General features: G+C 38.7%; 1 protein-coding gene across 1 annotated transcript; it reads right to left on the bottom strand.

Moving 5' to 3' along the window:
• Positions 1–3,885: 3,885 nt before the first annotated feature.
• LOC147509055 (uncharacterized) lies at positions 3,886–22,379 on the bottom strand. The gene is made up of 6 exons (XM_086597703.1): positions 22,034–22,379; positions 21,270–21,442; positions 20,488–21,185; positions 20,100–20,229; positions 19,602–19,811; positions 3,886–4,590 (listed from the first exon to the last, which is right to left on the bottom strand). Exons 1-6 carry the CDS (start codon positions 22,377–22,379, stop codon positions 3,886–3,888), a joined length of 2,262 nt encoding a protein of 753 aa, XP_086453829.1.
• Positions 22,380–23,573: the final 1,194 nt, after the last annotated feature.

Raw genomic sequence — 23,573 nt, 5'->3', positions numbered from 1 at the left:
AGGTTTTTAACCCCCTCGAGAAGTGTCTCTACCATCATCACGTCGACGATCTTACCGTCTGGGGACTGTTCCATCTAAACATAGGCATTCAAAGAAATCCCCATAACACCACTCACCACCTCCTTGGTGAGCTCTAACGAGTAGCCATCCTTAACAACCGTAATGCGGTCATCTTAACCTCTAACCATGCAATTATAAAATGAAAGAGTAAGAGAGGGAGAATATACCGTATCTTCCAACAAAACCAAGGGTTTCCATCCTCTTCTTCTGATCTCAGCCCTGAAATGCACTTCAAACAGATCGTAATAGAAGAGATCTTGAAATTTTTGCTCCGACACGATTTTGAGAACTCGAGCCATTTAGAGTAGTGATTTGAAAAATTGGGGTTTTAAGTTGGAATGAGGCTTGAAAATGGGGAAGGATGTAAAATTTTGGAGTGGTGGTGTGTTGAGGTGTAGGGCGATCACGAGCTAAAAGGGGACAAGCACAAGCTAAGTGGAGGCGGCTATGGTTGGGAATTTTTGGGATAGAGGAGAAGGGAAGGGGCGATCGTGTGGTTTTAAGGGTTTGATGGCACGTGCCTCTTTTAAGAGTTTGAAATTTTTGCCCAAGCCCAAATGAATCAGGAAATTTTGAACTTGTCCTCAGTGTCTTGCCAAATTCAAGAGCCGATCCATGCTTTGTTACTCATCCAATCTTGACCCGTGAAGTACCAAAATGATCAGCATTGAAAATGTAACGTAACGGTATAGGATACACTCACATCCAATAGTGGATGAAAAACATATGATGGAAAGAACTGTACAGGAACTGTAGGGAAATATGTACAGATAACATAAAGAAAATTTTAATTAATTTTTTTGGGGTTTGAATAAGTTTGACAAAAAAATTTAAAAAGGTGGGTCGTTTTAAGTCAAATCCCCAAGACTTGAAAGTTTTTGAAAACTTGAGTCAATCCCAACCAGACGGCTGAATTACTCTCTTCAGATGTGCTCGATGAGCAGGTGGCTGGCACATGAAAACCATAAAAACTAAATTATTATGAGGTTGAAGATGGGCAAGTTGATGTTTGACAATTTAAGCACCAGCCTTCTCTCTTAGCTCGTCTCTTACGTGCATATGAACTCTTACCTAAACCAGGAATGATTTTTGGTATATGTGTCCATATCTTAAGCTGCAGTTCTCTAAGAAATGCTTGCACACAATCATTGAAACTGATCCATCTAGTCTTGCTAGGTGGAGGGTTTTTGTTTGCTACAGAAGACATTTTTGAAAAGTTTTTCAGAAACGAGAAAGATTTAGAAAGGGAAAAGATTTAAACAAGAGGGAAAAGATTTTTGAGAAAAGAAATTTTTGAATTTTTTTGGAAACTTTTTAGTCTTTTAACGTCAGATTCTCAAGACAAAATAAATAGGTGGAGGCAAAAAGATAGAATTAAATAGAGAAGAATAGTATCACTTTGGGTTACTCTATTTGTTTAATTCTCGTTTGGAGACGCCTCGTCTTTCTTTTTTTTTTATTTGTTTTCTCATTCAAAATATATCTCTATCCATATAAAGGTTTTTGCCAAGAAGATAAAATTATACGTTAATCCGGTATCATTTTGGTTACTCCGGACGTATAATTTTCATTTTTTATATCTTCTGGTTTTGAAAACTATGGAGAGATATTTTAAGAAACTCGTACTCAACAGCAGTGATTCTAGAGGTTACAACTTTAAAACAAATCATAACAGATAATTTTAGGCAACTTCTGTGTTGGCTCTGTGGCGAACCCAATCTAAACAGACAGAGCTTCAGTTACGTGAGTTGGGAGATTTACTGCGCAAGACATGGAATGTCCTGACCCAGGCGAATAGCTTGGTGATATAGGCAACCCTTAGTAAGCAAAGCTGATCTCAAACCGACCCTAGATTGCGTAGTTCTAGGGGTTGGTCCGTGTAAAATCCATTGCCCATTTTGAAAAATCACTTAACTATTAATGTATCGAGAATCTATCATTAATAGCACAAAAAAATCAAACATTTTTGAAAAAGAAGTGTAAAATAAAGAAAAAAAATTTTGTATACTCGCTCCACAGGTTCACACTTACTCCAACGACGAGTAAAAAGTGTTTTACAAAGAATATACGAGATATACTATGGACTAAGGCTCCGATACTTACATCCACACCCTCCAAGTGGAGAGGTCTGGTTACCTTATTGATGTATCCCCTTCAAGTGAAAGATGGAATGGAAAGGAAAAAGTTTTTAGCCTTTGCTTTGTTCACGTCACTTGTTGCTTCAAAGGCTGTGTTTGTTGGTTTAGGATTAGGAATAGCTTGACCATGGAACACACCTTTCTGGGTTTTATCTTGGGCTAACAAGTTCAGAGATTGTTGCTTGGATGCTAGGATCTGAGTTTGCTATTTCATGATAGATAGCATTATTTCGGTGGGCTTATCTGTTTGGACACTAGTTGATGGTGTAACGGGAAGTAGGTCTCTTTGGTTGATGATAGGTTGGTTTTGATAGTTCTGGTTAAACTGGAATTAAACCAATGCTTTGTTCTGATTGTTATAGGCACATTTTCCTTGTCCTTGTCTAAAGGTATTTGTTGGTTTGTTGAAACCTGGTGGTGTTTGGTTTTGTGGAATGTTTGTCCATGCAAAGTTTGGATGTTGTCTCCATGGTGCATTAGGTACATTGAAAGCACATACTTCTTCTGGCTGAAGTGATGATAGGTTTGTGATCAAGGGATAGGTGGCATCTATATGATTTAAGCTTAGACATTTTTTTTTTTTTTTTGGTTGGCAAGCGGGGTTTTTAACAAAGTCCCCTACCCCTTTATTGATAATCAAAAAAATAACTTGCATTGAGTCACTTACATCTCATGTACTTTTTCCCGCTAACATCCTCAATTACAATATTCCTAACATCTAATGATAATGAGCTAAGGTTTAGGTTCATAACACTTACTACATGTACATTTGATGCTAATGCATCTGCCAGTCTATTAGATTCTCTAAATACATAAATTAAATAAAAAAAAACTCTAATTCTTGAATCATCCATTGGATTTCGTCCATAATCTGATTGGCTTGCCAAGGGTGGCTTCCTTTATTTTTGACAAAGGAAACCACATTTGATGAGTCTGTCTGTGCTTGCAGTCTTTTTATGTTTTTCCCTCTTGCGATCTTCAGCCCTTGATGCAACCCCTGTAGTTCTATTAAAGCAATAGAATGGTACTTTGATTTTCCATGGGCCACAACTATTACCTCTCCTGTATCATCTCGAACCACTGAAGCCCATCCTCCTATCAAGCCTTGTAACGTTCCATCAGAGTTTAAAATGTATGTACCACTTCCAGCTCTATTCCATTTGTAGTACTGTATCTCCTCCTTCCTTACTTCGGTGCTAGCATTCCAAGTCTCCATGAATTTCTGCCTCTCTGGTCCTTCCTTCATCTTGTACCTTGTTCCTTGGATCTTGATTTTTACATCTCCAATGATTCCATGAATGAGCTCCTGTGATTGTCGGTGTTGATTCTTAAAGATTCTATTGTTTCTTTCTTGCCATATCCAGTAGAAGAACGCATTCACCATCATCTTTATTGAATCTTGTTCCCCACCTTTCCCATTACTTGTTCGCAGCACCCACTAAATCTCCTCCTGCCATGTCTGTGCAGTTTGCCTTCTATAACTTGCGATGTATAAGATATTCTACGATATATACATCAAGTGTTGCTCTGTTTCATCCTCTTTCCAATAGAGAACACATAATTTTGATCGAACCACCTTGAACTCAAATAGCTTGCTCAAGGTTTTCATAATGTGTTTCATGACCATCCACCCAATGAAAGAATGTTTGGGTATACGAATCTAGAACCAAATTAACTTATGCAGTCATTAGATTGTAGCTTCCTCCTTAAAGATTGGTATGTCTTTCAGCTGATATTCCCCTTGTAGAGAATCAGTCCATACCACTCTATCATTTCCTCTTCCCAGTGTTATCTCTTCTCTCATTTCTGTCACAATCTCTCTACATTCATTCTCCATGTGTGGTGGAATGATCCATTCGCCCTCATTTATAAAGTTTGCAACCGGTGCCTTCATATGGCATAAGGTGTTATACGTATAATTTTGCGGGAAAGCTTGCTTTAAAATACCTCTCGGATGCCATGGATCTTGCCAGAATAGTGTATCTTGTCCATTCCCAATCTGATGCACTGCTATTCCTTTCCCTTCCACTCTACTATTAAGGATTGCTCTCCATCCCCAAGAACTATTATGCGGTACCTTCATGCTCCAGAAATTCTTGGTCTTGATCAAATTCTTCCATACCCATGCTACCCATAAGCTATCCTTCCTTGATATCAAATGCCATAAATGTTTAAGGTTTGCTGCCTTATTCAGTATTCTCACATTCCTTATCCCCACTCCTCCTTCATCATATGGGTAGCATACTTCCTCCCATCCTACCAAAGCATGTGACTGAAGGCAATCTAGACCATTCCATAGAAAATTCCTACAAATGCTCTCTATCATATCCAACACACTCATAGGTAGTATATAAGTTGATAACTGATAAAAGGATAAAATTGAATAGTCTACCTACGAAATGAACGATGAACTCAAAACGTAAGTAAACTAAACTAATCTTATGATGCTTATATTTATCAAAGTTTTCTCTACTCTCAATCCTATGAGATATAGTGGAGTAGAAAGTTCGTTCCACTCCTAGTGCTCTAGCATGGAATGTTTTCTAATCTAATTAGTCGGTCTTAAGTCAATGAGAGCTTTACGAAGGTGATATGCTACGATACTTACTGAATTTGATTACTTGATTTTAACTACTTAATGCTATGGAAATATGATTGTGCTTGAATCTAGATAAAGGATTAGAGGGGAATTGAATCCACCTCGATTCCAACTTAATAGCCTAACATAGATTCTTGTATCTCGATTCTTACGTTCTTACGGCAAGAAATTCGAGTTCTAATCCCTAGTGTTCATGGCATTTCTACCGAGTACTAACTAGCATGTGAGGTCGTCCACCCATTCTCATGGCAAATCACGACCTTCTAGATTGGAATAGATTCTACAATGTTTCTACACTATACCACTAAGTTTTCATCAAGGCTTCATCAACCCCTCTAATGGAGGTTTTAGCCTTGAGTCATCAAACCATCATTTCCCATTTCATTATAACTACACATCATATTCAAATTCTAACTTAACTAAATTAACTAACAATGGTTCAATCTATTTAAACTACGGAATGATAATCAACAAGAATTAAAATCATATCTATAAATTGAAATAACACAATTCAAAATTGAGAAAACAACTATTTTATTTATCTAATCAATCAAGAACAATGATTCAAAGACTTAATCTAAAACAAGAATTGAAAATGGAACTAAAGCTTAATTTAATTAATGAAAACAGATCTAGAATTATCTATATTAATTTAGGTCTAACTAGCTACCATTAACAAAGAGCTAAACTTTTGTTTTTATACTTTCAGATCCAAAAATCGTGCATGGGCTTGGAGCCATGTTTTGGGCCAGAGAATCAGGCCCAAAACCCAATTCTTTTAGTCCAAAAAGGCCTCTTCAGCTGCAGTTAGCTTCCACAGACTTTTCGTCCATTTCTGCTCCTCTAATTGGGTCAAGGCTTAGACCATTGGAAAGCTCTTTCCGAGCCGGTCGTTTTGACATAAGGTAGGCCCAATTCCGAGGTCTGAGTCCAAAGATACGGCTTTGGAAGTTCTGTGGACTTGTGTGTGCTGTTTCAGCCCGTGTCGACTTTTCAGCTTTTGACCGAGCTTTAGGAAGGCTTTGTCTTCTTGAATCTTGGCCTTTAATCACGGAACTCCTTAATAACCGACCTTTTCTCCTTTATCTCACTAAAGTGGCACATTTCTGCACATAATGGACTTTGAAGCCTGAAATGCATAAAAACACGTAATCAGTGTTAACTCTTAATTATTACTCACATAATTGGTCCAAAAGTATAACTGTTAAAAGGTTAAAACTACAGTTTTGGGCTCTTATCAAACCACCCCCAAACAGCATTTTGCTTGTCCTCAAGCAAAGATGAGAAATTAAAATAAGTGACCAAAAATGGAGTTCTATCTACTCTCGTTTCACTGAGTGCGATTGCATTGACCCTATGCAATAAGGCCTTAAACCACTAGGAATTCCCTAGTGGACGAGGTTATAGCCTCGGAGAGTTTTCCAGTGAAGGTACTCACAAACTTCAACTATACTACAACGACTAAGAAATAAAACTATTGTTTCCTCATTCATGTCCCAACTATCTATACATCTCACTAGCAAATGAATAAGAATAACCAAGTCAAAAACCTAAGCTAATATATGCATAATAATCAATCATCTATGATACAAATATATATACTATGAGTAATACTATGAAATGCCTAGCAGTTCGTTTTTTCAAAACTTCGAATAAGCGCCCTTAAGTAGGTCCTCACATAAATGTCAAGACAAAACCACTCTGATTTTTCCACTCAAGTTTAAGCTACTCCAAATGCGGTGGGCACACTTTACCTTACAATCTCAATGACAACAAGGAAGCCGGGGTCGATCAAACACATCTGCCACTTACTATCACACTAACATATTCCTAATTGAGCTAGAGGTCTTTATTAGGTGTTGCATGGGATTAGGAGATGGTTTAAGAATGAAGGAAATGGATATTCAAAAAGGACAAGTCCGAGATAATAGAGTCTTCATATTATGTAACTTAGAGAAAACCTTGTTATTTTCTTTTTGCTTCTATACTTTGTTTCCATCCTTAGCCATATTTTTCTTTTTCTTTTTCTTTGGCTTTTTTGACTCCCTTTATTCTATTTTTGGAGTTTTTATTTATATATATATATATATATATATATATATATATATATATATATATATATATATATATATTTTCTTTTCCTTGGATGGAAACTTCTTTTTTGCTCACTAAAATTAGAAGCAACTAACTAATTTTTGTTTACACGTTTTTCTCTTCTTCTTTCTTCACTCATTCTATTCTCGGACTTATTCTAAATTGGGTAGGTTGATTTATTTTTTCTATTTTGTTTTTGTTTTTGTAAATGTGGTAAAGGAATTGTGGTTTATGGAAGGCTAAAGAAAGGCTCGTGAGGGGCTTACTTAGCGGAAAATAATTCATAGGTTTGAATTTCGGCTATATCGATCCAAAGAGGACCCTAAATTCTCGCTTAAGATATGGCATAGTGATCAAGCAAGTGGACGTGTGATATCTCTATCCGATTTTTACTTCTTCCTTGTGTCATTTCTCAAATGTTTCGCTCATATAAGGCTTTTAGGCTATATTCTCATAGGATTTGTAGAATAAGTACTCTAGCCTAGATTTCAGAAACTTATCAAGCAAACAATCATAGATACTCATGTAATATATTTATAGATAGATGCAAAGATTATTACCTATATATTAACCTAAGTTCTAGCAATTATTCTGATGCAAAAGCTTCATTGAGACTTCTAGATTGTTAAAGCATGGAGAAAGAAAACAATACCAATATTCCTAAGTGTATAAAGCATAACTTATTTATTTATATTTTTGAATTTTTTTTTTTTTAATGTTTTAACTAGAAAACAAATGCATATTATACATATTTATATCCTAACAGATGCCTCAATTACACGTGTTTCTATGCCCCCAAACAAGAATCATGCTTTGTCCTCAAAGTATTGTAAATAAAGAGGGTAGGAAAAATACCATTGAAACGTGAAATTCGTGAACATCCGCAAAACAAAGTTAGAACGCACTACTATAGGAAATAAACCGACGCAACTCTATAATGAAGTTCCACCCATTATGGGGTTAACAAAAATGAAATTGCTTGGGACATAAGCGGACACTAAAAAAACTAAAAACTTACCTTATCTCCCCGCTTTAAGCATCCTCCTCCTCATTAAAGATATGAGGTTCCTTCAAGATCCCGCCACCATTATAACTTGCCAAGCTTGCCGCCATTTATCATCTACTAATGCTAACCTGTTAAGTGTTATTATGTCCGATGGGATGTAATGGGCGACCAAATGAGGGGATCGCACCGCCATCCCAAAAGTCATTATTCACAATGAGCTTAACCACCCTATTGGTGGGTCTCATGACTTCAACCCTTTTCCAATCTGTGGAATTGTGCACGAATACAAAAACAACTACGATGATGCGGCTTACCAACACAGGCATAAGAAGATACTTATGCCTCATGGTTTGGGCTCTCTTAAGACTAGTGACCAAAACTTCGGGAATGTCATAGTGGCGGCCCCTCAGCCTAAAGCGAGGAAAATGTCACCAAGCCGATCGCTTGCGTATGAACCGCCATTCCCCAAAATATTCATCGGGATAAATAACATGGTGGTGCCTACGCTTAAGAAAGGCTACCAAGGGCAATGCTATATCACCCCGGTCCATTACTCGAAATACCCTCCCCATAATAATCATGGAAATATGTATAATCATAAAGATATGCATTATCACCATATATGCCCATGTGTGAACAGATCGTATTGGTATTCCTAAAACTAAGGCGACCAAATTTTTATTGAATTCATGTGTCGTGTCATCGACTACGACGGAGAATTCTTGATCTCCATCCTGATTACAATAGAATTTAACGTGGTCATAGAAATAAGCAAGTAAGTTGTGGTTAATATGACTCGCCATCACTTACCGCGATGATGCCATCCTAATCAGCAGATCCCGGTGGTCGGAACCAGTGTCCATAGGTCTCGGTGCCCAACACATCTTCGAAAGACTGTTCAGGTATGACTATAAGAGATGTCATCACAATAACTCTTTGAACAGTTCCACAAAAATCCTGGAATGACCATCTGAAAATTGGAAATTTCCGCTCATTGAAACCGCCGCAGTGCGCGCGCTTCGTGTAAAGTGTAAATGCGACTCTTGTGTAAATGTGATTACAGTGTTATGGTGCGAGTCGCGCTTGGTATGAGGGTGGGTCGCGCTCTGACAAAATTCTTCAAAAAAAAGTAAGCAAAAGCAGCGCCGACGTAAAAGCGCTGAAACCGGAGTTTAGATGAAAAAGAAAGTAAAACTTGGAGTGGATGGTGCGGGATGATGGTGGAATGTATTGTGGTTTGTTAGTGTAGAAAGAAGGGAGTTTAAATAGGTTATGAGCTTCCAAAACGAATCGGAAGTTCCCTATTTGTTTGAAGACAATTTCGGAAATAGGAAAATTCCCAAAACCGAAAACGAAACAAGCCATTTTCATGATTTCCTAAAAATCCTCGGTATCTTTCATAATCGGATTTAGAATAGTAACTTCTAAACTCTCCTAGATTTCATGCTACCACCACACAAGTCATAGATATGCCGATATCGGCCAAATTATCAACCTTTCCTCCAAGACAACGTAACATATATATGATCATATAACGACTTATGCTCGGTCTAAATATTTCCACCCCCAAACAAGCTCGGAAGGTGGGATAAATGATAAAACAAGCAAGACTCGAAAATAACCAATTATATTAAAAACAAAATAAAATATAAATCCAAACAACATTAAATAAACACATTACTATTTAAATTTAACTACCAATTAAAATCCTTCTAATAAAACGAAATATGAAATAACAAATAACTCCAACCGGGTGAACACCTAGTTTTGTGATGATGATGGACCTTGAGATGGAGATTGGCTTTGGGATGGAGAATGGCTTGAACCATCTGTCCTTCGGCGACGACGCCATGCCTCGGCCGGACTCGGACTCGGGAAAAAACAGAGTCCTCCACGGTGGCATCGTCAGAGCATCTCTATTCGAACAAGCGTTGGGCTTCCATCTCATTCAAAGTATCGCATACTCGGTTTGTTGTTGCTGGTGGATAGTCTCCATGTTATACAAGATATCGCCCAAACCCCTTCGAAAGCATTTCAAATCTCCTCTAAAGGTTCCCTTTGCTTCTTTGAACTACTATCCGCCTATTTCGGATATCTCCACAAATACCATAAACGCATCACGCAAGGCAGTTTGCAACACTTGCATTCGCTTCTACATTAGAATTACACTTCTCTAATGCATCTTCATCCATCCATGTCATATCTTCCCTTTCATCCTCCAACTCATCCATTTTTTCTTTCGCATAACGCCAAGTCTCTTGATGCAATCCAGATAGATACTTGCATTAGAATGCAATTTGATCTTAATAGGAGCAGATCTTGCGACAAATTTCTAAAGGAGAGCATGATCTTAGTGATCAATACGGAAGAGGCGCTAAAACTCTTCCCCACCCTCGAATCACATTAAACATTAAATCAAGGATGCAGAAATTATACTTCTTTGTTTGCAAAATCCGTGAGAACGTGCGATTGCGCAGGCCGATATCATCGACTTTGTCTTTCCCGAGGGCGTTCCTACCAATCCACCGAGCTATACCCGGTTGATTGGTTCTCGTGGTGGTCCGGGCGGACGAATGGGATGTCGGATTGTATTCACCCTCCACGACAAGATCCTTCATCAAAGCAGGAACTCCAAGATATCGGGGTTCCCGAATTGTCGCTACTAGGTTGCTTTCAAGCCGCATTCCTAACAGTTCAATTTAACAACCGCCGCTAAGCGTTTCTTCTCTCCGTTCCTCCTAACTTTATGAAAATCCTATCCCCTTCCAATTCTCGCTTTTATAAAACTGTTCTACCAAATCATAGTGATAGAACTCCTCAGTTGAGTACCACAAATTGTTCCAATGTCTCTTGAACATCTCCGCGTCATAAAATGGCGCAAACCGCCTGAAGCAAACGCGCTTTTCCCAAAAAATTCTACGTCGTAAGCGCCATTGAAATTTCTTAGACTACTAATGGTTTGTAGATCGTGGGGGCGGCGAAGTTTGAAGAAAACTACTAAAATGGCGTTGGTGGTGGTGGTGGTGGAAACCGTAATTGGTGGGTGTTTTTCGGGTTGGGTTGGTGGTGATGATTGTTTAGAGAAGATTTAATGTGGATTTGATTTCCTTGTTGTAGGTGTAGTTAGGTTTTCTTCCCTCTCTATATATATTTTTTTTTTTTTTTTTATTTTAGTTTCCAAACTTGTAACCGGGCGGTTTGGGGTTGAAGTGGAAACACCGTGGCGTGGTGGGTTGGGAAGGAAGGAGACGCTAACGTATGCGGCGGTTTGGGCCCAAGCCCGTTTGAATTGCGAAATTTTCCGATTTTTTTGCGCAATTTCAAACTCAATTTGCCGCCGTTCGTTATCGCCCCGATTTTGGCTTAATGAGTTATAGAAATGATCAGTAGAGAATTTCCAATCCAATGATCCATAAAACACTCAATTCCAACCATGGGTGACGTATAAGAGGGTGGAAGAATGCCTCGAAGTGCGTGTGTGGCGTAAGTTATGCGCTTAACGAAGGAAATCTAAGTTTAGATTACGCCAACCCAATTGAACTAATGGGCCTAAACAAAACCAATGGAAAGTTCGAGCAATCCCGATGGAAAGATCGATTGCCCACCCCCAAACAAATTTTTAAACACAAAATTTGTTTACAACGTGGGTCGTTTAAAGTCAGATTCCCAAGACTTGTTGGATTGCTATTTCTATGATTTTAATAATTTTAATTTTAATTTTATTTGTTTATTATAAGAAACACAAAAAACAATAAATACATAATTCACTCCATAGAGGAACATGACTCAAAAATCGAGAAAACATGCAAAAGTGGAAAACGTGAATTATGTGCACTGTGGACTTAGGATCCGGTACTTACAGCCACACACTCCATAGGGAGGGCCCGGTTACCTGAATGGTGTACTTATCAGTATATGGAAATGAAAGTAAGTACACCAAATGACAAGGGTCAGTCCTCATAGACAGGGTCCTGTAAAAGGACTTCCTCTACATCAGGGGACAGAAGTTCGTGAAAATGTTTTAACCGTTGACCATTAACTTGAAAGGTACTGTTGTCATTTGGATTTACCAAGGTGATTGCCCCGTAAGGGGTGACTTCAATAACCAAAAAAAGGGCCGCACTAACGGGTTTTAGTTTGCCCGGGAAAACATGTAGACGGGAGTTGTAAAGCAAAACCTTTTGACCGACCACAAACTCTTTTCGCAAAGATATGCTTATCATGAACACGCTTTCATGTTAGCTTTATAATCCTTCACGAGATCGCATTTAATCGCTACGGATTTCTTCAAGCTCATTCAATTGCAACTTGGTTTGACACCTGCCTCATCAATATTGAAGTTAAGGCTTTTATAGCCCACGAGCACGGTGCTCTAATTCAATCCGCAAATGACATGGTTTCCCAAATACAAGTCTAAAGGGAGACATACCTATAGGAGTTTTGAAAGCAGTTCTATATTCCATAAGGCATCCGATAGACGCTTTGACCGGTCTTTCCTATCGGGGTTTACATTTGTTTCTAAAATCTTTTTGATTTCCTATTAGAAACTTCTACTTGTCCGCTAGTTTGTGGATGATAAGGAGTTGCTACTTTGTGTGTAACTCCATACTTTTTCACTAGGGATGCAACAACTCTGTTGCAAAATGTGTTCCACCATCACTAATGATGGCTTTAGGAATGCCAAACCCAGAAAAAATATATTCTTTGATAAAAAATACAACGGTCTTATGGTCATTGCTACGGCAAGCTAGGGCCTCTATCCATTTTGACACGTAGTCCACGGCAACTAGAATATAAATGAAACCGTGGGAAACCGGGAAAGGACCCATGAAATCAATGCCCCAAACGCCGAAAAATTTCTAATGATCAAGATTGGATTTAATGGCATCATATTACATTTCGTAATTCGCCCAAGTTGTTGGCAATGTATACACGTCTTGCAATGCACTTGGGCATCCTTAAAAAGGGTAGGCTAATAAAATCTACATTGCAGAACTTTAGCGGCTGTTTTCATCCCACTAAAATGTCCACCACACTCTTTGTCATGGCGAACGATAGAACTTCATTATATTCCCACCGGGAATACAACGACGAATAATCTGATCCCGCACAATACTTAAAAAGGTAGGGCTCATCCCAAAGAGTATAACTTAACTCGCCAAAAACTTTTACGCTCATTCCTTGACCAATTATAAGGCATAACATCAGCCGCTAGATAATTTACAATGTCGAAGATACCATGGTGTTGAAAAATGGCATACGATGCTCATCGGGAAAAGAGTCCGGTATGGACTCGAAATCGATCGAATCGTCATTTGTGAGTCTAGATAAGTGGTCGGCAACTACGCTTTCGACCCTTCTTTTGTCCTTTTTATTTCTAATGTGAACTCTTGCGGAGAAGGATCCATCGGATTAATCTCTGCTAGCATCCTTCTTTGCAAGAAGGTACTTAAGCGGTCGCATGGTCCGTGTAAACTAAAGTTTTAGAACCAACCAAATAAGGACTAAACTTATCTAAAGCATAAATGACGGCTAAGAATTCTTTTTCTGTAGTTGAATAATTTCGTTGAGCATCGTTTAATGTTTTACTAGCATAATAAATGATAGTGGACTTATTATCTAGTTTTGTCCCAAGATCGCACTAACCGCATAATCACTAGCATCACACATGAGTTCGAAGGTTTAGACCAATCGGAGAGGTCAGATAATTGGTGCAGAGAGGTTAGCGGCTTTTAAAAGTTTCAAAAGCCTGCTTACTTACGCTTAAAATTAAAATCAAAGATTGCATCTTTCAAAAGCAGATTAGTTAAAGGCCTAGCTATTTTCGAGAAGTCTTTAATAAATCGCCTATAAAACCTGCATGGCCTAGAAAGGTTCTAATATCACCGACAAATCCGGGTTTAGGTAGAGTCGCTATCTTATCTAGTTTGGCCTTATCTACTTCGATGCCATCACTAGATACAATGTGACCTAGTACTATGCCTTTTTCACCATGAAATGACACTTTTCCCAGTTTAAAACGAGGCTCTTTCTTCACACCTTGTCAAAACCTTAGACAAAGTTAGACAAATAATTCCGTGAAGGAGTCTCCATAGATAGAAAAATCATCCATGAAAACTTCCATAAAGCTCTACCATGTCACTAAATATATGAAGCATACACCGGAAGGTTCCAGAGCATTACAAAGGCCAAAAGGCATTCATTTATAGGCATACGCTCTAAAGGGACATGTGAAGGTAGTCTTTTCTTGGTCATCAATATCAATAATAATCTGAAAATAGCCCGAGTAGCCATCCGTAAAACAATAAAAAGCATGACCAGCTAGGCGCTCGAAAGCATTTGATCTATAAAGGGTAAAGGAAAGTGATCCTTTCGTCATAGCATTTAAACGCCTCAGAATCAATACGCATCCTCCATTTCATAGGACCTTGTGTGACAACATAGTCACCTTTTCCGCTACTTAACCATGGTAACTCCCCGATTTTTTAGGAACTACATGAATGGGGCTTACCCATTCGCTATCGAGATGGGGTATATGATACCCGCGATCGAAAGTAATCGTAAGACTTCTTCCCTAACCACCTCTTTCATGGCGGGTTCAAGCGACGGCCGAGGTTCGCGAAAGTCTTCGCTATCCTCCAAATGGATAATGATGAGTGCAAACATTAGGGTCAATTCCCTTAATGTCGACTAGGGACCAACCAATCGTAGACCGATGTTCCCTAATCACCCGGATTAAACGCGTGTCTTCATCCTTAGATAATAGAGAAGATATAATTACCGGATGATTACCATCCGGATCAAGTTGTATATATTTTAACTCGGGGAAGGGGTTTAAGACCGGGTGGGAGGAAAATCAATAGATGTTTTTCGGGGTCCTCATTTTGCATAATGAATACTTGCTTAGGTAGCAAGTCTTCATACTCAATATGTGGAGCAACCGGCGTCTACAATTGGTGTGGACTCAAGGATGGTGTTGACTTCCTCTAAGTAGGAGTCATTTACAAAATCTGACTTCCAAAAGAAAGGAATTTGTACATATTGTTTTCGTGAAACGTGTTGTTAAAATAATCTTGAGCTAAGCTCTCGATCATGCTAACCTCCCCATCTATAGATGAATTTGGTAACTGTTTCATCATTTTAAAAATATTTACCTCAACCGTGAGATGGCCAAAAGATAAGGACATCTTACCATCGCGGCATTAATAAGTCGTTGGCGGTTGCTAAAAAAGGGCCCCTAAGATGATCGGTACAGAGTCATTAGCGACTTACTCAGATCGAGGATAACAAAATCCGCAGGATAGTAGAAATCCTGAACCTTAACAAGCACGTTTTCCACTACACCCTTAGGATACTTAATAGACTTGTCCGCTAATTGCAACGTTATTTTTGTAGGTTGCATTTCCGTAGACCTATTTGTTTATACAAGTAATACGGAGTAAGTTAACACTCGCCCCCGTGTCTAATAAAGCGGTCGCCGCGGTGGGAATCTCCTAAGGTGCATTTTACAAGGGGATCTACGTCCTTCCTTGTACTTAACAATTCCATTATTTTCGGATAAAGTTGGGAATTGTTCAGTTAAAAAGCGCCTTTAGGTATGTTGGTCTTATGCCTAGTAGTGCACAACTCTTTAAGAAACTTAGCGTGATTAGGTAGCTTTTAATAGCTTCGAAAAAGGAAGGTTTATCGTTAGATTTTGAAAACGTTCCTAATCTCCTCGGTTGGTATCCCCGGTTAGCATGGCTAATTTTTTGAGGGAATGGTGGTTTCGCTTCTATATTTAGCGTATGGCTCGACTTTGATGTGTAACCTTGGCTTTCTTTTGTTAGGTTGTGGTTTAACCGGTACCTCTACAAAGGTAGGTTCTTCGAGTTTCTATTTCAAAGATCTAGTTCGATATCCGGTGTAGGAGTATCAATGGGGTAACTATAGGCATAGTTACTTTGTTATCAACCACCTTTCCGTGAGCGGAGAGTGGTGATGGCATTCAGGTCACCTACTATTGTCGTTTCGCACTAGTATTACCGCTTACCCTCAAAGGTCGTGTTTGTTGTTTTAGGGTTTGGTATCGCTTTCCCGAAACACGCCTTTTGTTGGGCTTTCTCTTGGGCTAACTGTTTGTATGCCCCGATTTATGGATTGTAATATCTGTTGGTTTGATTGAGTCATTGATTGGAAAAGTTGTTGGGTAACCTCAGTATAAAGGCCGATACGGTCGGTTGTGTAGGTGTAGTAGTCACGGTGGTGCGACCGAACTATCTCACGCTGATTATTTATGGGTGGGTTTTGATAGTTACTATTGTTAACCGAACGATACCTCTATTGGTATTATAATTATTATAATTATTCTCGACCTTGTGCTACACCTTGTCGTGGTTGTTTAAGCTTGGTTGTTATAATTATTATAATTTCCCCGACCTTGTCCCCTGCCCTGCCCTAGGTGGAGCTTGATTATAGTTGTTTGTTTGCCTAACATTTTGGTTATTAAACCCCGAGTTGTAACTTGTTGATTGTTTCGCCAACTAAAGTTGGGATGTTGTCTCCATGGGGCATTAGGAATAGGATAGTTATTAATGGAGCAAACATTATCTTGCTCTAATTGTTGTTGTTCATAGGCGAGAGGACAATAGAGTCGTGGTGCTCGTGACTCAAACAGAAATTACATGGGTTGGAGTTGACATTCATGACGGGAATAGGCTTTTGTTGAATAGAAATAGCCTCTACTTTTTTAGTTAGAGATTCGATTAAATTTTTAAGTTCTTGGTCGGGTTTCATCTCAAACATACCGGGCGGCCTTAATTGTTGAAGAAGAACTACAGCGAGCGGGGATATCATCACTCCCCAATTGTTATTGCGTTTAGTTTGTTCTTCTAAAAATTTATAAGCCTCTAAGGCTCCTTTACTTAGGAAACTACCCCCATTCATTATGTCAAGGACTTCTTTATGGTGATGTTGAAGTCCTTTGAAAAGGCAATCTAACTAACGTGTCTTTTGCTAGGTTATGGTGTGGACACTCTATTAGCGATCGGGTGAAACGATTCCAAGCCTCGAAAATGATTCATGAGGGTTCCGTCGGAAGAAATGAATCTTGGAAAGCATTTCATCCGTTTTAGGGGGGTAAAAATGTTCCATAAATAGCTGAACAAGTTTAGCCCACGAGTCCACGAGTTAGGCGCTTGGGCAGTTAACCAAGACGCTGCCTTATCGGGCTAAGGTGAAGGGAAATACCCTTAGTTTAATTTGTTCCGCACCAACCGTAGGATGATGGAATGTTGTAAGGACTTGTTCAATCCTACGCATGTGTTGGTAAGGTTTTTCATGGCCTAAACCATGGAAAACGGGTAACAAATTAAATATGTTTGGGGATTCAAAATCCCCACCGGGTCTGCTAGAACGATGCAAGATTTAGGGCTATCGCCAAAGCTTTGTAGAAGTCGGAGAGGAGTCTCTCTTCTTCACCCATTATGTCGGTATGGTTGGTGGAATAGTAGTTAGAGGTGTTATGATTGGTATACTTTCGATATGTTTGTTTGTTGACGGTTAATTACGTTCGTGTTTTTCTCCCACCAGGACCTTAATCTCATGCAAGTCTAAGTCTAAACACGAAAACAACCCAAACAATCTTGATATATTAGTATGAACCTCTAACCGAGATCGAGGTATGGAAGAAAGGAATACCTGAAAGCGTCCTTGCTTCGCTTATGAATAGCGTCTTGTTTACGCGTGTTCGTGTAAATAACCAGTTAGAACACTGAAAAACTTAAAAAATCGAAGTTGAAACAAACCTCAGAGAAATCCGCAAAATTTTTGCTTAGGGCGCGCCAGTGCGCCGAGAGGGCGCGGTCGCTCCTAGTCCAAAGACGTGGCGCTGGTCGCGCTTGGTAAGAGGGCGGGTCGCGTTCGAAGTCCAGTAAGTGAGGGTGGTCGGGGAAGAAGAAGGGGCAAAGTCAGACAAAGTCCGCTTTTATAGGCGCAGCGCCATCGCCCGCGTAAATTTTTCCGAATTTTTTTTTTTAACGAAACGAATAACCACGCGGATGAATCAAACAAGGGTGGGTGGGTTTAATGGGACTTAAAAATGACTAATTCTACTATGAAAACAATGCTAAAGTGCAACTAAGATGGTAGCGGCGCCATTTGATAAAAGGATAAAATTGAATAGTCTACCTACGAAATGAACGATGAACTCAAAACGTAAGTAAACTAAACTAATCTTATGATGCTTATATTTATCAAAGTTTTCTCTACTCTCAATCCTATGAGATATAGTGGAGTAAAAAGTTCGTTCCACTCCTAGTGCTCTAGCATGGAATGTTTTCTAATCTAATTAGTCGGTCTTAAGTCAATGAGAGCTTTACGAATGTGATATGCTACGATACTTACTGAATTTGATTACTTGATTTTAACTACTTAATGCTATGGAAATATGATTGTGCTTGAATCTAGATAAAGGATTAGAGGGGAATGAATCCACCTCGAATCCAACTTAATAGCCTAACATAGATTCTTGTATCTCGATTCTTACGCTTCTTCTGCAAGAAATTCGAAGTTCTAATCCCTAGTGTTCATGGCATTTCTACCAAGTACTAACTAGCATGTGAGGTCGTCCACCCATTCTCATGGCAAATCACGACCTTCTAGATTGGAATAGATTCTACAATGTTTCTACACTATACCACTAAGTTTTCATCAAGGCTTTATCAACCCCTCTAATGGAGGTTTTAGCCTTGAGTCATCAAACCATCATTTCCCATTTCATTATAACTACACATCATATTCAAATTCTAACTTAACTAAATTAACTAACAATGGTTCAATCTATTTAAACTACGGAATGATAATCAACAATAATTAAAATCAGATCTATAAATTGAAATAACACAATTCGAAATTGAGAAAACAACTATTTTATTTATCTAATCAATCAAGAACAATGATTCAAAGACTTAATCTAAAACAAGAATTGAAAATGGAACTAAAGCTTAATTTAATTAATGAAAACAGATCTAGAATTATCTATATTAATTTAGGTCTAACTAGCTACCATTAACAAAGAGCTAAACTTTTGTTTTTATACTTTCAGATCCAAAAATCGTGCATGGGCTTGGAGCCATGTTTTGGGCCAGAGAATCAGGCCCAAAACCCAATTCTTTCAGTCCAAAAAGGCCTCTTCAGCTGCAGTTGGCTTCCACAGACTTTTCGTCCACTTTTGCTCCTCTGATTGGGTCAAGGCTTAGACCATTGGAAAGCTCTTTCCGAGCCGGTCGTTTTGACATAAGGTAGGCCCAATTCCGAGGTCTGAGTCCAAAGATACGGCTTTTGGAAGTTCTGCTGACTTGTGTGCTGTTTCAGCCCGTGTCGACTTTTCAGCTTTTGACCGGGCTTTAGGAAGGCTTTATCTTCTTGAATCTTGGCCTTTAATCACGGAACTCCTTAGTAACCGACCTTTTCTCCTTTATCTCAATAAAGTAGCACATTTCTACACATAATGGACTTTGAAGCCTGAAATGCATAAAAACACGTAATCAGTGTTAACTCTTAATTATTACTCACATAATTGGTCCAAAAGTATAACTATTAAAGGGTTAAAACTACAGTTTTGGGCTCTTATCAATAACCAGTAGTTACTCAAATTATTTAGTATAGCCTTGAGTAGTTGTAGCCTTCCATCATATGACAATAGTTTCCCCCTCCAACTCTGAACCTTCTTTGTAAACTTATCAATAAGAGGCAGGTAGTTCTCATGAGTTAACATTGTAGTGATCAACGGCATTCCCAGATACTTTACTGGCAATTCTCCACTCGTAAATTGCATAACTTCTCTGATATCATTACATAATGGTTCCTCTATCCTTGAAAAGAATAACGGACTCTTCTGAATGTTCACTTCTAAACCACTACATTCCTTGAATCTCTGAAGATTGTCGTGTAAACATTTAGCTGTTCCCAGATCCCCATACATAAATGCTAACAAATCATCCGCAAAGGATAAGTGGGTGATTAGAGGGTCTGTACATTTATAATGCAGCTTGAATTACCCTTCTCTAACACTATGATGCATAATCTCCATAAATAGTTCCATGACCATTACAAACAAATAAGGCGACATCGGATCTCCTTGTCTTATCCCTCTCTTCCCCTTGAAATATCCATACGGTGCTCCATTAATCATGATAGAGTAAAAAGGAGTTTCAATACATACTTTAATCCATGCATTGAATTCCTCAAGCATGCCATATCTCCTTAGAGCAAAGATCACCGCTTCCCATCTAACCAAGTCATATGCCTTCTTCAAGTCTATCTTTGTTGCACATCTAGGTGGTGAGTAATTCCTGTGATAGTTATGCAAAAGTTCATGTGCTAAAAGTATGTTATCTTGTATCCTTCTACCTGGTACAAAGGCTGACTAATTATTGGATACAATCAAATTAATGAAGTTCTTCATTCTAGATGGTAGAACCTTCATAATGCATTTATAGACCACATTGCAACAAGAAATTGGCCTATAATCCCCTAAAGTCTCTGGGATTTGTACCTTTGGAATTAGAGTTATGCATGTTGAGTTCACTTCTCCTAACATTTTCCCTGACCTGAAAAAACTCTGCACTGCTCTCACCACATCATTACCTACTATATTCCATGCTGATTTGAAGAACAGTGATGATAACCCATCATTACCCAGTGCTTTGTCATTGTCAATCCTTGATAAAGCTTCTATGATCTCATCTCTCGATACAGTTTTCCTTAATTGTTCCTGCATATCTTTAGTGATCCTGTACCTTGGCTGTATATTTTCAAAAACATCAAAATTCACTTCCGGCAAACTCTCGGGTTTGTAAACTTTCTCATAATATCTAGCACACTCTTCCCCAATCTGATTTACATCATCTATCAAATTCCCTTGCTCATTCAAGAGGCAGGTAATCTTATTTGTGTTTCTTCTTGCTTGAACTATTTTGAAGAAATAAGCCGTGTTGCTATCCCCAAGGACAATGGACTGATCTCTAGATTTCTGTCTATGGAACTCTTCCTCAGTAATAGCTGCCTTTACATGCATGTGAATGGGTGATTTCTCCTCTTTGAAGAGCGAAACATTTAGTAGGTCTATCTGTAGCTTTGTTTGTACATCTAAGAGCTCCTTCTTAGTTATTTCAGCCCTTGTAACCACATTCCCTACTCTCTGCCTATTCCATACAATCAGATCACCCTTCACTTGTTTCAATTTTCTCATTAGGATGTACATATGGTTACCTTTAAATTCAGTTCCCCAAGCCTTCCTGATCACCTCCTTATAAGTTTCTTCTCGAACCCAGAAATTAAAGAACCTGAACGTTCTCTTCCTTTGTTATCTCTGTTGTGCCAAGTATACTACCATGACAGAATTATCTGAAACTTTTCCCAGATTCCGAAACTCAGCCTCGTAGTCTTCAAACTCATCATACCACTCTGCGTTTACCATAACCCTATCTAGTTTCCTCCATGCTCTATCAATCCTCTTGTTACTCCATGTTACCATATTCCCCTTAAACTTTATATCTCTCAGTCCTGTAGCAGTTACACATTGCAGCAAGTCTACAAAATGGTGGTGTCTCGTTGGTAGCCCCCCTACCCTCTCATATGAATGTAGAACTGAGTTAAAGTCTCCAATTACCATCCAAGGTTTTTGAAAGGTACATGAAAAATTACTCAGCTCATCCCATAGTCGTTGCCTTATGTAAAGGTTTGTGCTCGCATAGATAACTGAGAGCATAAAATTCTTCCCATTCTATAGTGTCACTTCCATCCAGACACTTTGCAGACTCTTGATTACATTAGACACTATGCATACTTGTTTATCACATACCACCCAAATTCTCCCTTTATCACTAAACTCATAGATGTGTTCTGCTGCCCAACTGGGAAAGCATTTGGTAATCACCGCATCCATGTTTCCTTGCTTCACTTTTGTTTCCACCAATGCCATAATATTAATATTATACTTCCTAACTAAATTCTCCCTTTATCACTAAATTCTCCCTTTGTGTTGATTACCTCCCCGTGAAATATTTTGTACTATATGAGTTCCGGGCCTACTGATGGTTATCTGCTCACTCTGTTTCAATTTCCCCTAAACTCTTCCACTATTTTGCTCATTACTCTCTTCCTTCCTATCTGATACTCTTGTCTTTTCATTTTCACCATCATTTCTTGCTTTGATTGTATGCTTCCTTTTTGGGGTCTCCCACTTCCCTTCCTCTTCAACTGTTTGTATTTCTTGGATATCGGTATTCTCCATTTCTTCCACTGTGTGTACTTCTTGTACCTCAGGAGCTTTTCCTTTCTCAATTTCCCCTTTTTCCTTACATGCTATGCTTGTATTCTCTACCTCTTCCTCTTCTTTGTTATCCTTCTTTAGCCATACCGCATTGGTTTTTTGTTTGCTAACTCTCCTCGGGCAATTATGCTCCAAATGGCCAAACCATGGTAAGGTATTTATGTTCATGACAGAACGAAAGGTTTGGTCTTTTAGTTTGGTTGTGGGGGCATCTATCTTTCTTGTGAGGGTTTCTATTAGGGTTTTGATTTCTGGATCTGATTTAACTTAAAAAATACCACTAGCCTTAGTTGTACTGGGTTGGACTGTTCTGGAATTGTTTATGTCGCCCCCAATGGGTACTCTTTTCAGCTTGGTTTTCAAGAAAGGTTAAAGCTTCGGCTGCACCTCTATCCAAAAATTACCATTACTCATGATGTCGATGGTTACTTTGTGTTCTGGGAGAAAGCCTTTGAAGAAACATTGGACAAGAGTAGATTTTTCTAGTTTATGGTGAGGATATGAATGGAGTAGGCCAGAGAATCTATCCCACACTTCAGAAAATGTCTCACTTGGACTCTGTCTGAAGAATTGTATCTTGTTTCTTATCTCTTCTGTTTTCTTCAGTGGAAAATACTTCTTCATGAAGGAGAACACAACCTTTTCCCATGTATCAAAAGAGTCGGCCTTCTATGAGAGAAGCCAAGCGTGACTCTTACTAACTAGAGTGAAAGGAAAAACTCGTAGCTTAACATGGTCGTCGGTGATTCCCGAATGATGAAAGGTATTACATACTTCATGTATCCGGCATAGATTGTCGAACTGTCGTGTTCTAACCCATAGAAGATAGGTAGAAGATTGAACACGTTCGGTGGAATCTTAAAATCGCTCGTAAGCGGTGTGAGTCGTATACAAGATGGAGGTCCATCTTGCAACGGTGTGTAGAAGTTGGAGAGAGGCTTTTCAGCTTGCACTACTTCATCAGCCATCTTAAGAGATGGAGGACTAGAAACAGGAGATTTGTCTAGTGATATATGTAAAAACAATAGTTTTACCTACTCTTAACTAGTTATACTATGAATAAGTAAAACTAAAGTTGTTTACTACTCTATGATCAAAGTTCTACTCTCATTTATCATGCAATATGGGGAGTAGAGAATTCATTCCACTCTTAGTTTATTTAGACGTAAGTTTCGCTAGTTTAATCTATTCTAACAAAATCAATGAGAGTAATGGATTATAATTATACTAATATGGTGATTGGACTACTTAAGACGTTTTAACTTATATTATAACAATTAAATATTAAGATGTGAATATGGAGAAGGAATTAGGGGGATTTGATTCCACTTTGATTGATTCCTAATGTGCTAGTGTAGATTA

The sequence above is a fragment of the Coptis chinensis genome, chromosome 3 (genome assembly GCF_015680905.1).
Source record: "Coptis chinensis isolate HL-2020 chromosome 3, ASM1568090v1, whole genome shotgun sequence".
NCBI classification, from domain to species: Eukaryota; Viridiplantae; Streptophyta; class Magnoliopsida; order Ranunculales; family Ranunculaceae; genus Coptis; species Coptis chinensis.
Note: the sequence above shows the minus strand (reverse complement) of the source record. Positions and strands in the feature narration are given on the sequence as shown.